General features: G+C 44.2%; 1 protein-coding gene across 1 annotated transcript; it reads left to right on the top strand.

Moving 5' to 3' along the window:
* Positions 1 to 731: 731 nt before the first annotated feature.
* Positions 732 to 13942, top strand: LOC310987932 (protein NLRC3-like; the record flags this gene model as incomplete). The annotated part of the gene is made up of 8 exons (XM_083974400.1): positions 732 to 836; positions 971 to 1196; positions 1350 to 3153; positions 3261 to 3434; positions 3526 to 3699; positions 12437 to 12480; positions 12613 to 13039; positions 13921 to 13942. 8 exons carry the CDS (start codon positions 732 to 734, stop codon positions 13940 to 13942), a joined length of 2976 nt encoding a protein of 991 aa, XP_083830526.1.
* Between the last annotated feature and the right edge of the window lie 1551 nt (positions 13943 to 15493).

Below are 15493 nucleotides of genomic sequence, written 5' to 3'. Positions count from 1 at the left end.
GTTGAGGGGTCATGTGTTGTGTAACTGTACAGTGAGTTACTTTTATCTAGGAGCACACGTCTTAATTGTGAAGGGTTTTTCAATTGAGCTTCACTGACTGCAGTGTGCAGATTTGTTTCATTTTTATTTTATTTGGCAGGAACACAGTATATTTTGTACCAGATAATGGCTAGAGAAGTGTAGTTATTTTCATACGTAGTCCCTGGGTGTGCCATTCACAATAACACACCACCTGTACAGTGAGAAACAATTGTTGCCTGATGTGCGATTAAAAAAGATGATTAATTGGGACTATGAGCATGATTTGTGACACCACAGTTTAGAAGCCAATCCTGGTCCAAAATTGAATGTTCAGAAGTGTAATGTGTATACCTGAAGTGTACAATACAAATGCCTACGATTGACTATAGTGAAGTACACTAGGATACATCTTGTGTCCGGCAGGTAAACTTGTGAAAGTGAATTATTCAAACAATAACATTGATGAAATGGATTCAAGATAAATTATCGTGTGGTTATTAGCTTTGCAGTGAATCGTGCAATAGAAATACTTTTTACTTTTCATAATACTTTTGAGTACATTTCAGAGCCTGTACTTTTTACTTTTACTTGAGTATAGATAATTGCATCAGTACTTTCACTTTTACTCAAGTCATTTTTTACACAGGTACTTTTACTTCTACTCAAGTAAAGAATCTAGGTACTTTTGCCATCTCTGTCTCTCTGTACTGATGTTCACTTCACGATTCCTCCACAGAGTGGACCAGGAGAGCTCAGAGGTTCCCAGTGGTCAGTCTGCCCAGCAGCATCAAACACACCTGGACTCCATGTTTATGGTGGGTACATGTCCAACAGCTGCTGTTACATCTGTTGTGTTCACAACAATCTCCATGCTGCACTTTGACACCAGTGGATTGTCAGTCTGTCAGGTTTTAGTTTGATGCTGTCACTCATAGAGTTTCTGTTCCAGCTGCTGGAGGAGAACATGGTCACTTTTGTGAAGAACGAGCTGAAGAAGATCCACAAGCTTCTGAGCCCAGATTACCCAGAATGCTCAGGGAGTCAGAGGGAGGATGAGAAGGTGGTGGACGGTGAGGATGAAGAGCAGAGGAGCATCAGAGAGGCATTAGTGAAGATCACAGTGAAGCTCCTGAGGAGCAGGAAGCAGGAGGAGCTGGCTGAGCGTCTGCAGAGCAGTAAGAGGATTTCTGTAAAGATTCAACATGATGGAGAAATGAGACGTGCAATGACATCAACACATGGAGGGAAACATGTTCATATAGTCGTTATTTAGAAGAATTATCATGTTATATTTTCTTATCGGCCTGATATCTTGTGTTTTCATTCAGAACATGTTGCTGCAGTTTGTCGATGTAAACTCAAATCTGACCTGAAGAAGAAGTTCCAGTGTGTGTTTGAGGGGATCTCTAAAGCAGGAAACCAAACCCTTCTGAACCAGATCTACACAGAGCTCTACATCACAGAGGGAGGGGCTGGAGGGGTCAATGATGAACATGAGGTCAGACAGATTGAAACAGCTTCAAGGAAACCAGACAGACCAGAAACAACCATCAGACAAGAAGACATCTTTAAAGCCCCACCTGGAAGAGACCGACCAATCAGAACAGTGATGACAAAGGGAGTGGCTGGCATTGGGAAAACAGTCTTAACACAGAAGTTCACTCTGGACTGGGCTGAAGACAGAGACAACCAGGACATACACTTCACATTTCCCTTCACCTTCAGAGAGCTGAATGTGCTGAAGGAGAAAAAGTTCAGCTTGGTGGAACTTGTTCATCACTTCTTCTCTGAAACCAAAGAAGCAGGAATCTGCAGATTTGATCAGTTCCAAGTCGTCTTCATCTTTGACGGTCTGGACGAGTGTCGACTTCCTCTGGACTTCCACAACACTGAGATCCTGACTGATGTGACAGAGTCCACCTCAGTCAACGTGCTGCTGACCAACCTCATCAGGGGGAAACTGCTTCCCTCTGCTCGCCTCTGGATAACCACACGACCTGCAGCAGCCAATCAGATCCCTCCTGAGTGTGTTGACATGGTGACAGAGGTCAGAGGGTTCACTGACCCACAGAAGGAGGAGTACTTCAGGAAGAGGTTCAGAGATGAGGAGCAGGCCAGAAAGATCATCTCCCACATCAAGACATCACGAAGCCTCCACATCATGTGCCACATCCCAGTCTTCTGCTGGATCACTGCTACAGTTCTGGAGGAGCTGTTGAAGACCAGAGAGGGAGGGAAGCTGCCCAAGACCCTGACTGAGATGTACATCCACTTCCTGGTGGTTTATCTAAAACTGAAGAAGGTCAAGTATGATGGAGGAGCTGAGACAGATCCACACTGGAGTAAAAAGAACAGGAAGATGATTAAGTCTCTGGTAAAACTGGCTTTTGAGCAGCTGCAGAAAGGAAACCTGATCTTCTATAAATCAGACCTGACAGAGTGTGGCATCGATATCAGAGCAGCCTCAGTGTACTCAGGAGTGTTCACACAGATCTTTAAAGAGGAGAGTGGCCTGTACCAGGACAAGGTGTTCTGCTTCGTCCATCTGAGTGTTCAGGAGTTTCTGGCTGCTCTTCATGTCCATCTGACCTTCATCAACTCTGGACTCAACCTGATGTCACAACAACAAACAACATCTCTGTGGTCTCAAGTGTTTAGAGAAAAACTTGAACTAAATTCTTTCTACCAGAGTGCTGTGGACGAGGCCTTACACAGTCCAAATGGACACCTGGACTTGTTCCTCCGCTTCCTCCTGGGTCTGTCACTGGAGACCAATCAGACTCTCCTACGAGGTCTGATGACTCAGACAGGAAGTGACTCACGGTCCAATCAGAAAACAGTCCAGTACATCAAGAAGAAGATTGAAGAGACTCCCTCTGCAGAGAAAAGCATCAACCTGTTCCACTGTCTGAATGAACTGAATGATCGTTCTCTAGTGGAGCAGATCCAACAATCCCTGAGATCAGGACGTCTCTACACAGATAAACTGTCTCCTGGTCAATGGTCGGCTCTGGGCTTCATCTTACTGTCATCAGGAGAAGATCTGGATGTGTTTGACCTGAAGAAATACTCTGCTTCAGAGGAGGCTCTTCTGAGGCTGCTGCCAGTGGTCAAAGCATCTAACAAAGCTCTGTAAGTGTAGAGATAGTTTGATTTATTCATCAAAAACACTTCTGTCTTTTCAACAGGACAGAAAATAAATTCCTTTCTTCTTTAATTCCTCATGATCATCTCTTCAGACTGAGCAGCTGTAACCTCTCAGAGAGAAGCTGTGGAGCTCTGTCCTCAGTCCTCAGCTCCCAGTCCTCTAGTCTGAGACACCTGGACCTGAGTAACAACGAACTGAAGGACTCAGGAGTGAAGCTGCTGTCTGGTGGACTGGAGAGTCCACACTGTAGACTGGAGACTCTCAGGTAAAGATCCATCCAGCTGTTTATCTGATGACACTTGAACACACCTCCAGGTGTTGACAGTGGTTTCCTGTGTGTTGTTGTGTGTGTTCAGTCTGTCAGGATGTCTGGTCACAAAGGAAGGCTGTGCTTCTCTGGCCTCAGCTCTGAGCTCCAACCACTCCCATCTGAGAGAGCTGGACCTGAGTAACAACGACCTGCATGACTCAGGAGTGAAGTTGCTGTCTGGTGGACTGGAGAGTCCACACTGTGGACTGGAGACTCTCAGGTAAGGATCCATCCAGCTGTTTATCTGATGACACTTGAACACACCTCCAGGTGTTGACAGTGGTTTCCTGTGTGTTGTTGTGTGTGTTCAGTCTGTCAGGATGTCTGGTCACAGAGGAAGGCTGTGCTTCTCTGGCCTCAGCTCTGAGCTCCAACCCTTCCCATCTGAGAGAGCTGGACCTGAGCTCCAATCATCCAGGAGCCTCAGGAGTGAAGCTGCTGTCTGCTGGACTGGAGGATCCAGACTGGAGACTGGAGACTCTCAGGTATGGAGAGGCTGCTGCAGCCACACACACTGTCTGATAGAGGAGGAGGAGCTGGAACATTTTCTATGGCCCCGTTCACACCTGGTATTAACCTGTTCACGCAGGCCCCCTAGTGGTTGGGACGCCGGCGTCCCAAATCAATAACACATGAACGGCGTCCTTAATACAACAAAAAGTAGGCATGCTGTAATGAAAACTCCACCACAGACCTTTTAAGGACACTTTCGGCAACATGTAGAAAAAAAGATGAAGTTTTTAGGTGCTACGGTTTTTTCACAGTCACTGAAAATGTCTCAAACAATATCAGACTACGGCAGCCCACAAGTGACGTCACGTCAACAACGAAGGTGATTTAAACATATATGTACCATCTGTACACCTCTTCTTTCACCACCAAAAAATCATAAACTGTCATATAAACAAAAGCAAAGCACAAAAATGCAGTTTTTACCCCATTAAAGGTTTAAACAAGCCTGCTCACTCAACACAAACAAACCCGGAAGTCATTTTCGAGTGCCGAAAAAGACGGACATTATCAGTCACAGACCCACTAAAACACTGAATAAAATTACAAGCTTACCCTCTTTTTCAAGCTGAAGATGTGCTCGACAAAACAGGCATGGGCGATTTAATCCATCGTGACCAGATAATCCGTTAATGGTTACGTTTACCCGCAGTGCTAATGCTATGAGCTATTATCCGTCAGACTGCGCACCCGCTTTGCGCATCTCTCGTCGCCTGTCAATCAAAGTCACGGGGGTGAAAACTTTTTGGTCCAATAGCAGAGACTCTAAGGTGTGACCTGATGTATAATGATCCCTGATTGGGCAAAGCTTAAGCCTGCACCCAGCTGGTTCCTGTGGTTCCCTCTCCCCCTAGTGTCAACAAGTAAGCAATACAAGTATCCACAAAAAGTGTGTTTTTACTGCCCCAAGTTTAATTAAAATAATAATAAAAGACAAAATGAACAACTTCAAATGTCCTTGTTAATTTAAGCCATCACTGATGGTTGTGGGATGTTTACTTCTGGAGTTTTAAAGGAAAATAACAATATAATACAGGCGAAAATAGGTCAAATTCCTGTTTGGATGGGTTTTGGACACTAAATATTCATCCCCATAAATTAAATTTTCAAATGGCATTTTACTTATGTAACTGGTGTTCCTAAAAGCCATCAAGTATGTGATTGGCCCCAGTAAGTTATCTGTTGGAAAAAAAAAAAAATCTCACTAAAATCTTGCAGTGTGCATTTTAGCCAAATTGGACAATTTTGGACAGTTTTTGCACACTGTACATCGCCAAGGGACACTGTTTGGAAAAACTCTATAGTGCCTCAGTAGTTTTACCTATCAACCTAAAATTTGGTACATATGTGGACAGGGAGTGTGTGAACCATATATGTAAAATTCAACCTGTTTTATAATTAGGATTTTGATATATCACCTTTTCACCAAAAATTTCAAATTCGTTTTTTTTTTTTTTTTCAAAAAAAAATTGTAATTTCAGAAGCCCATTTTTTTATGGAATGACTCAATTCAATATTTTATAGATATAGATGTAAAGGGACAAAGGTTTTCTTTCATTTAAGCCATTAACCATAGTTGTGGGATTAGTACTTCTGTAAATAAAAAGCCTTAATTGCAGTGATACAAAAACAGGCGGAAATTGCCAAAAATGGCCTCTGCATGAAGAGGTTAACATCTGTCTCAGGTGATTGATGCATTGATAACATCAGATCTGATCACTGAGACCATATACAGAGGTGGTGTAGGCCACAGTGAAGCTCCGCCCACTCCACTGACGTCCTCTATCACAGTCTGACTCGTCCCAACACAGTTTATACTGAAGCCAAAATCTCTGAGTGTTTCAAACATGAGCTGTGCAGCTTTCATCGGTCACAGTGACAAACTACTGGGATCAGGAGTTTCTCCCCATGACTTCAGTGTCTCATCATAACTCACTGTTTCATATTCAGTAGAAGAGATCTCAATGACGAAACCAGATGTTGGCAGCTGTGCTCTGAATCTCTCAAGATTTTATTTCAGAGTTGATGAGGAAACATTTCAGCTGCTGCTGGTTTAAAGTTATGGTTGGTAATCATGTTCAGAAACACATTTTGTTATACTGGGTGAAATGGTCCTTCTATCCTGAGAGTAGTCAACACATTATCTATTCAGAAAAAGGAACTGACTGAAGTTGATTAGCCGGTGCATATTCTCATTTGCCCAGGTCATAGTATTTCAAAGGAGGTTAAATCGATCACAAGGGTGATGATGTCACTGGATGTCACTGGACATCATCAGTGACATCATCACCCTTGTGAACGCCCACACAAGAGGTTAAATAGTGAGTCTCCACACCAGTTAGTTGGACCAGTCCCAACCTGGTCAGATGCTACATGAACTGATGAAGCCTCTTGGATGAGAGGTGAAACGTCTTCCTAGAAAAATAACTAAGTCCAGTTGCTTTCGATTTAACCTCCTTTGAAATGACTGAAGTTGGTTTTCATCAAAAAGCAAAAATTTCAGACATGAATAGAAATCTTAACACAATCAAAAACTACAGGCTTTAACAATATTCTGAATTTAAATTGGCAACAAAACTAATGAGAGCAAAGTGCTCCGCGTTATTTCAGCACCACGACCACGGACAAGCAAAGGACGAGACATGCGGACAGAAAGACGTCTACAGGCGCTGATCCTGCCGGTGCTGCGGTGCTGGAGCAGCAGACAGACAGCTGTCTCCTCCATTATTAAAATCTGTAAATAAGCTGCGAATAATATCACATTTTAGTTGTGCTCTCTCTCTGGCATTTTAACCCGAGAAAAAAAAGAAAAGAGGAGGAAAGTGATTGACAGACATCAATCATCAGGTTACGCAACTGGGCGCACGTCAGGAGGAAAGCAGGAAAAACAAAAGGACATTAGAAACGCTAAGAGAAAAGGAACAATACTGGGAGAAGGAAAACGAGGGTCTATTGATAGTTTGCGGGCCGTTTTCAAAGGTAAGCCTACGTTGTGGGCTTGGGTTGATATTTCCTGCCGTATTATTAACTCATTGAGTGCCAACCACGCAATTTCTCATTTTTTGTTCCCATGCGTTGAGTGCCAAAAGCAAGATTTTACGTTTTTTGCTTTTTTTTAAATTATGAAAACAGACACTTTAACACACCTGATATGTAAATTTGGGGACTCTACGATGAGCAGAACTGAAATAGATGACGATCAAAAACTCATGACAGCTCATGATCTGGAAGTTTTTATCATAACTCAGCTTCTGCAAACGGAGTTCTGCATGTGGATGCAGCAGCTGCTCTGCTCTCACCTGCGAGGCTCCAGCAGCTCGGAGCCGAACAGGAAGCTCTCAGCCGACAGTCCCGCCCGGTCTTCATCTGGAGCAACACCGTGTCCTCCCCAAGGTCCTCCCGCGGTAAAGTCTGATGGTCTCTGGGCCAAAGCAGACCGGCACCGACCCGTACCACAGAAGGACCGCGACCACCGGCGGGACCGGTGTTCCCGACCTGCTGTGGCCGAGAGACCATCACATTCCGCGGCGAGAGGCTGTGACACAGCACGGTGCGTCTACACGAGCCCTTTGATCCAGAAATGCAAGTGTCAGAAGTAGGGATGGGTATCGAAAACCGATCAATTCTTGGAATCGTGTGCGTGTCTGCTTTAACGATTCCCTTATCGATTCCGTATGGTTCAGAAAGTCGCGCATGAATTGATTAATTACGTGACGTTACGTTAAAACCAATCATCATTATAAATGGGGGTACTTAGTGTTTATATCCACATGTCACCGTTTGTTCTCACAAAATAAAGTTAGTGGCGTGTCTGCGTGGAGCGGAGCTGCAGACAGATGCAGCTGACAGTGACGTTGCCTCATCACTAAACCTGTGAGCCACCCTCCGGTCCTCCCTCCCTCACGTCGTGAGGACAGGACAACGTCTCCTGAACAGGCTACATGTCTATTCTTTGTGTTTTTCTCTCTTTATTATAACCACTTCCTTTCAGGTTTCATCGTAGCCACGTGAAACGCTGCGCCCTGTGTCTTTTCTCTGGCGCGCTCTCTCTCTCTTTCGCTCGCTCACTCCGCATAAAAACGAACGTTATGAAAACAATAACTAGTGAGAAGAATACAGATGCATAAAAACCATGTAATGGAAACATTGTTAACTCATTGAGTGCCAACCACGTAATTTCTCGTTTTTCGTTCCCATGCGTTGAGTGCCAAAAACGAGATTTTTCGTTTTTTGCTTTTTTTTTTTAATTATGAAAATAGACACTTTAATACACATTATATGTAAATTTGGGGACTCTACGACGAGGAGAACTGAAATAGATGACGATCAAAGTCACATGACAGCTCATGATCTGGAAGTTTTTATCATAACTCAGCTTCTGCAAACGGAGTTCTGCATGCAGATGCAGCGCAGCTGCTCTGCTCTCACCCGCGAGGCTGCAGCAGCTGGGAGCTGAACCAGGAAGCTCTCAGCCGACAGTCCGCCCGGTCTTCACCTCGAGCAACACCGTGTCCTCCCCAAAGTCCCCCCGCGGTAAAATCTGATGGTCTCTGGGCCAAAGCAGACCGGCATCACCGACCCGTACCACAGAAGGACCGCGACCACCGGCGGGACCGGTCTTCCCGAGCTGCGGTGGCCGACAGACCCTCACGTTCCGCGGCGAGAAGCTGTGACACGGCACGGTGCGTCTGTGTTATTGTTGTTTAGTGGCGCCCCCCCCGCCCCCGCTGGTGGTTTTGTGAATAGAACAACAATTGTTGTATATATTTATCTTATACGAGCCCTTTGATCCAGAAATGCGAGTGTCAGAAGAGCGACAGGCACAAACAGCGCACCTTTCATAAAAGACGCTCTATCTCCTTTTCTAGAAAAAAAGGAGGGATTTTGGTGAAACCCAGCCATGTTTAGCTTGAGTTTTCTCAGGAACAGAGGCACGTAGAAACAAACGGTTTGTGGTCATTTGAAGCATAAAGTTAAACCTTTCAATTGAGCTACAGTATGTGTTGGTGGCAATAATATAGAATACACTATGGCTCTACATAAAAAGTAAAAAATTGTCTAAATTGCCGGTACACTTGACTAAAACTTTGGAAAGGAGCGCGGCACTCAATGAGTTAAATTCCTCCTGTGAGCACAGCTGGCCCACAGCCACAGTGGTCTATAGTGTTAACCTGCCCAGGCAGGTCGGTCCTGTCAACTTTTTAATGTTAGAGCCATTAATGTAGTGTTTTCAACCTTGGGGTTGGGACCCCATGTGGGGTCGCCTGGAATTCAAATGGGATTGCCTTAAATGTCTAGTAATTGATAAAAAAAATTTTTTTAAATAAACTAATTATTTTTCACAATCTTAAACAACTATATTCTTTATACATTCCACTTTCTTGAATATAAATCAAGATCAAATAAAATGCAGCATATACAAATATCTGAGCTTGCTCATCTTGAATGAGGGTCACCAGAAATTTGTGATGTCAAAAGGGGTCATGAGCCAAAAAAGGTTGGGAACCACTGCATTAATGCAAACAAACCCATTTCTCTTTTATTCCCCCAATGAGAATCGGTAAGAGAATTGATAAGGAATCGAATCGATAAGCAATATCGATAATGGAATCGGAATCGCTAAATTCTTATCAATACCCATCCCTAGTCAGAAGAGTGACAGACACAAACAGAGCACCTTTCATAAAAGACGCTGTATCTCCTTTCCTAGAAAAAAAAGCAGGGATTTTGGTGAAACCCAGCCATGTTTAGCTTGAGTTTTCTCAGGAACGGAGGCACGTAGAAACAAACGGTTTGTGGCCATTTGAAGCATAAAGTTAAACCTTTCAATTGGACCACAGTATGTGTTGGTGGCAATAATATAGAATACACTATGGCCAGTGGCGGCTGGTGGTCAAATTAGTTGGGTGGGCTAATAAATAAATTATACCCATTAAATGGTTAACACAGCTTAAAGTTAGGGTTATCCCATCTCACAAAAGCAGGCCTATAGCAACTAACTAGGCCTACATACTGCATTAAGTAGAAGGGTCTAGTCCAAAAAAAAAAAAAAAAAAAAAGCTTCACCTGGTTATCTCACACATACACACACAGTCTCTCTCTCTCTCTATCTCTCTCTCACGCACGCACGCACACGCACACGCACACAAACACCTACACACACACTCACACACGTACGTACGCACGCACGCACGCACACACACCCGACGATATTGCTCAATTAAAAAGACGATATATGCAGCTCATATCGACGGCCTTTCTGGTCTGTTATCGCCATGTCATGGTGCTCCTGGTGAGTTTAGAAACTAGATTCTCCACTTCGTTCATGTTAGCAAAGACAGTTTAGAGCAGTAAAGTATTGCTAATGCTACCTGTGATGCTAGCGCCTAGCGCCGCTGTTTCTGTCTTCTCCCTCCCACAACAACACAACTTTTCCTCCGGTCATTGGTCTGAAAACAGCGGTGTTGGGCTAAATGAAATTAGCCCCAATGACAAGTGAATCAAGGGGGCGGGACATGACGCCTGTCAATCACTGACCCTGCGTCAGCCTGCTGCTGATTGGTCAGAACCGCTCGGCCGGTGGGCTGAATGAAATTAGCCCCAACAGTCGGTCAATGGCGAGGGCGGGACATGGCACCTGTCAATCATCCACAGTCGGAAAATGAATGAGAGCAGACTCGGCGAGCTGGGGCTGATTAAAATTAGCCCATTTAGAGATATCCTGTGTTTTTCTCGAAACTATTTAATATTGTTGCCAGTTCCGATTTTACTAAGACTTAGAATAATCTTTTGTATGTTATTTAGAGAATATAATATAGGATAATATTTTTTCCTCATCTTTTGTTGTGTAATGCAGGGAGGGCTTAGCCCCACTAGCCCACTGATACCAGCCGTCACTGACTATGGCTCTACAAAAATCGTCAAAAATGGTCTAAATTGCCGGTACACTTGACTAAAACTTTGGAAAGGAGCGCGGCACTCAATGAGTTAATTAGGAGCGATTAGTACCGTCGCGGTGTGGCATGATGCAGTGGTTGTAGAGCGGATCAGGGGTCGAGTGTGTGACCGCACGGTGGACAGAGCTGTTTGAGTGTGTGGTGGATGTAGGCCTGTGTGTGTGTGTGTGTGTATGTTAAGGTGAAACCGATCAGAGTCTTCACCCACGTCTGCGTAAAGGTGAAGGCGTGGCTTCAGAGAGAAGTCTGAGGAAAGGGGCTGGGACTTTTGACTTTGTATTTTCAAAATGTGGCCAGATAGAACCGTTTTTCCAGAATCTCCAACCCTCTCTGTCTGGTCAGATATTGATGATCAATAATCAGCTCAGTCTCTCTGAGATCCTGATCTTGTCCTGATGAGATCTGTTGCTGTGTTGAGGAGACAGTAAATCACAAGTGTGACATCCAGATGTCATCACTGTCCAGAGGCCTGGAACTGTCAATCAGAAGAGAGTGAGTGTAGTGAACAGTGTAATAATCAGTGTTTGTGGCTGAATGTGTGTGTGATCAAACAGCTGTTTTCAGACTGTGTGTGCTGCTCAAACACGTCTGACTCCAGATCAGATGAAGCCACAAAGTGGCTCCTTAATGAAAGTCTCCAGCAGCTGGAGCTTCACTTCCTGTCTGAGTCCATGTGCTCTGAGCTGAGCCTGGTTCTCTCTGCTCTACAGTTTCTCTGCTTCCTCTGGACTCTGACTTCAAGTCCAGTAAAAATGTGTGGACAGGTTTGATGGAGCTCAGGACTGGTCCTGAGGACGGCTGCTTTGTTCCACATGATGTGACTGATCTCAGTGAGTCAGTGTGTTGCAGCTGATCTGTGTGAAGAGCAGAGAAGAACAGAGTCATTGATCATGAGATCCTGATCCGTCCTGTCACTGTGATCAGATGGTTTCTATTAGAGCTCCTTCATCCACTCACTGCTGCTGTGGCTCCTGTGGAAACCTGCTCACAGCCTCATTCTTCAGCTTCCTGGGGAGTTTTCTTCAAACTAACACAAGTTGTGTTCACACTCAGTGTTTCTCACTAAACTCACTGTTTCACTGAGCTCTAACAAACGTGTTGAGTGTGTTTCCTTCCTCATCAAACACTGAAACCATCCACTGTTCACAGCTGCACTCTTCTTCTTCTTCACCTGTTGTGTCTTCATCTTATTTGCTGTGACGTGTGTTTGTGCAGCTTGAGAGTCAGAGAGTGAAAGTGTGTGTCTCACACTGTGAAGTGACATCACATGGAGAAAACACATGATGAAGTGTTTCCTCCTCGTCTCCTCCTGCTCTGTATCATCACTAGATAAAGACTCCAGCTCCTTCTTCTCTGTGCTCAGTGTTCATCCATACATACCAGCCTCCATGTGAACACAGTGATAAAACAGTGTGTGTGTGAGAGCCATGTAATGTCCATGTGTGCATGCTGACAGAGAACGTGCTGCTCTGACCCCCCTCCTCCTTTCAGGGTGCAGCCTGCTGGGGTCCAATTCGGTCCGGGGAAGTGTAAGTGTGTTTTTACTTTGAGCAGCACATTCAACCATCTTCACACTGTCACATCACTGACGTCATGAGTCTTCATCAAACTGTCAATAACTGATCACATGATCAATAACTGCAGCTGTGTCTTGTTCTCTCCATCAGATTCCTGTCGACTCACAATCGACACAAACACAGTGAACACAAAGATCAAACTGTCTGACAACAACAGGAAGGCGACATGGGTGAAGGAGCGTCAGTCATATCCTGATCATCCAGACAGATTTGACCAGTGGCCTCAGCTGCTGTGTTCAACTGGTCTGACTGGTCGCTGCTACTGGGAGGTCGAGAGGAGAGGAGATGTTTCTATATCAGTGAGTTACAGAGGAATCAGCAGGAAAGGAAACAGGAGAGACTGTTTGTTTGGATGGAACGATCAGTCCTGGAGTCTGAACTGCTCTGATGGTCGTTACTACGTCTGTCACAATAACAGTCGGACAGACATCACCTCCTCCTCCTCCTCCTCCTCCTCCTCCTCCTCCTCCTCCTCCTCCTCCTCCTCCTCCTCCTCTGTCTCTAACAGAGTAGCAGTGTATGTGGACTGTCCTGCTGGCTCTCTGTCCTTCTACAGAGTCTCCTCTGACTCACTGATCCACCTCTACACCTTCAACACCACCTTCACTCAACCTCTGTATCCTGGGTTTACACTCTGGTCGTCTGGTTGCTCAGTGTCTCTGTGTTGAGTGAATCAGAGTCTCCTCCTGTCACAGAAACCTTCTCACTGTTGAACAGACAGTTCAGTCTCTACATGTCTGTCTCTGTCTCTCACTCACGTTTTCACATTCATGATTAACTCAGTTGATTTTCTAAACTCTTCTCAATGATTCTTGTAAACTTCTTCCTCTTCCTTTAAAGATGGAAGTGTTGATTATTACAGGACAAAAACCACGGTGACTTTTACTCAGCTGCTGATGAAGGACCAGGCCTAATATCACCAAGCTAAAAGTCTCTGAGCCGCCAGCGTCACTGAGGAGAAAAACACATTTTAAACAAATTCACTGTTCATGTTCTTTTTTTTTTTTTTTTTTTGGCGTTTTTGCCTTTATTTGATAGCACAGTGAGATAGACAGGAAAGGGGGAGGCAGAGAGAGGGGGAATGACATGCAGGAAGTGTCTGCCCGACTCGGGATTCGAACCGGGGACGCCTGCGTTGAGGACTGTAGCCTCTACATGGGGCGGCCGCTTTAACCACTGCACCACACACCACCCCCACTGTTCATGTTCAACTTTACAGGCTGTTTGTGAGCTGGTCACAGGTAAACAGACACAACAAGAAACACAACTGGAAACAAACATAATGTTGTATAGACGCAGAATATAATGAATTACATGTGATTTATTTTTCTTTGTGGTTTTACTGAATCAAATAAAACAATTTGAATCAGTTTTATATGTATTGTGCATTTCCTGCAGCACAAAAACCATCAGCTACTAATCTTACCAGCTAATGATTTTTTCTGTTACCATGACGCTGAATTCATGACGTTTGTAGATTTAAATTTATCTTGACTTTGAGACTGATTGTTTTTTATTATATATTTCTATAATTATTACCTAAATGCTGTTTCTTGGAAACTGGAGCCAATTAACACTCATGACTTCATTTTCGTTTATTAGTGATCATTGATTGGTTCATGGATTGTTTGGGATTTGATTGGCCGTGCACATTCCTGTTTGACAACACATGGTTGTATGGTTTCAAGCTGACACAATAAAATATGAAATAAACATGAACTCATGTTGAAGACCATGTTTTTTATTTGGCACGTCTGACTGTAGCAGGTGACAGCAGGTACGAGTTGTTTTGGCTGCTGGGCGGAGGGATTTCAAAAGCACAAGTAGTTCCAAGTATGTGCTTCATGTGTCGTAATGTTACATAATTATCAGTCAGGATCAACAGACAAGGAGGCCAACGAGGGCCATCCTACACAGGCACCTTATCCCCCAAGGTGGTGGTGGTGGGGGGGGGGGGGATTCTAGGATGAGTTTACCACAAGTAGTGTGTCTACTTGTTCTGTTATTGGTCAGTGTAGCCTAAACATTAACTTTATATTTTCAATATTTAAAGCAGATATCAGCTTCACGGCCGTTTCGGCTAATGCTGCGTTCAAGGCAGGCTTTTGAAACCGTAAGTTACAGCTTCAAGTCACAACTACGACTTGGTAGCGTTCCAGGTAACCCGTAGCTCGTGTTTTTACCATCCTGTTGTCTGTGAAAGTTCCCTATAACGGCCACTCGTAACTTCTGACCCGTGAACTCGTACCAGATCGAACTGGTATGACTTCACAGGAAGGAAAAACACAAAGTACGAGTTTCTTTGAACGCACCATGAGTTAGCAGCCCCCGCCCTTGTCAGGCATCAATTGGTCCTCGTGCTACGTCTCCACATTCACGCGCATCCCTTGGCTGCACACACAGCCCTTCATGCCGTTCTCTCTCCTCATTGGATAACACTTGTATCCCACAAGGAAAATTTTCTCCTCGGGTTACAGCAGAGCAGAGTGACGGAGAGACTCGTGTTTAGGCTGAAATACTTCATGTAAGTGATTGCTGACGGAAAATAGGACTATTTAGGACTTATATTAACAAAAACATTCCACTGATATCTGCTTTAAACTGTTTAACAATAAAATGTGAATTTAAAACATTATAGTTTCTGCATTCATGTATATTTATCAGTAATACAGTGAAAATTAGAGGAAATGTGAAAATGTACTTTGCAAGTCGATTTCGGTGTGCACCCCTAAATTTTCTGCTTGCGCTCCTAAAATTTTAAGTTAGGGGCCACTGTGCTCTTAGTCAAAAAAGTTAGTCTGGAGCCCTGTTCAGTGTGTAGCTAGTCTATAAACAGTATAAACTTTGTGTTCACTCACCTCAGATAGCCTAACTGTGGAACATCCTGGAAAGACATTACAATCCGTTCGCAGAGCACCTAGCTCTCCCCGCCAAACAAACAAACACTTTTTTTCTTGTTGTGATGATTCTC

The sequence above is a fragment of the Trachurus trachurus genome (genome assembly GCF_905171665.1).
Source record: "Trachurus trachurus genome assembly, chromosome: 6".
Taxonomy (NCBI): domain Eukaryota; kingdom Metazoa; phylum Chordata; class Actinopteri; order Carangiformes; family Carangidae; genus Trachurus; species Trachurus trachurus.
This window is presented reverse-complemented; position numbering and strand designations above follow the sequence as displayed.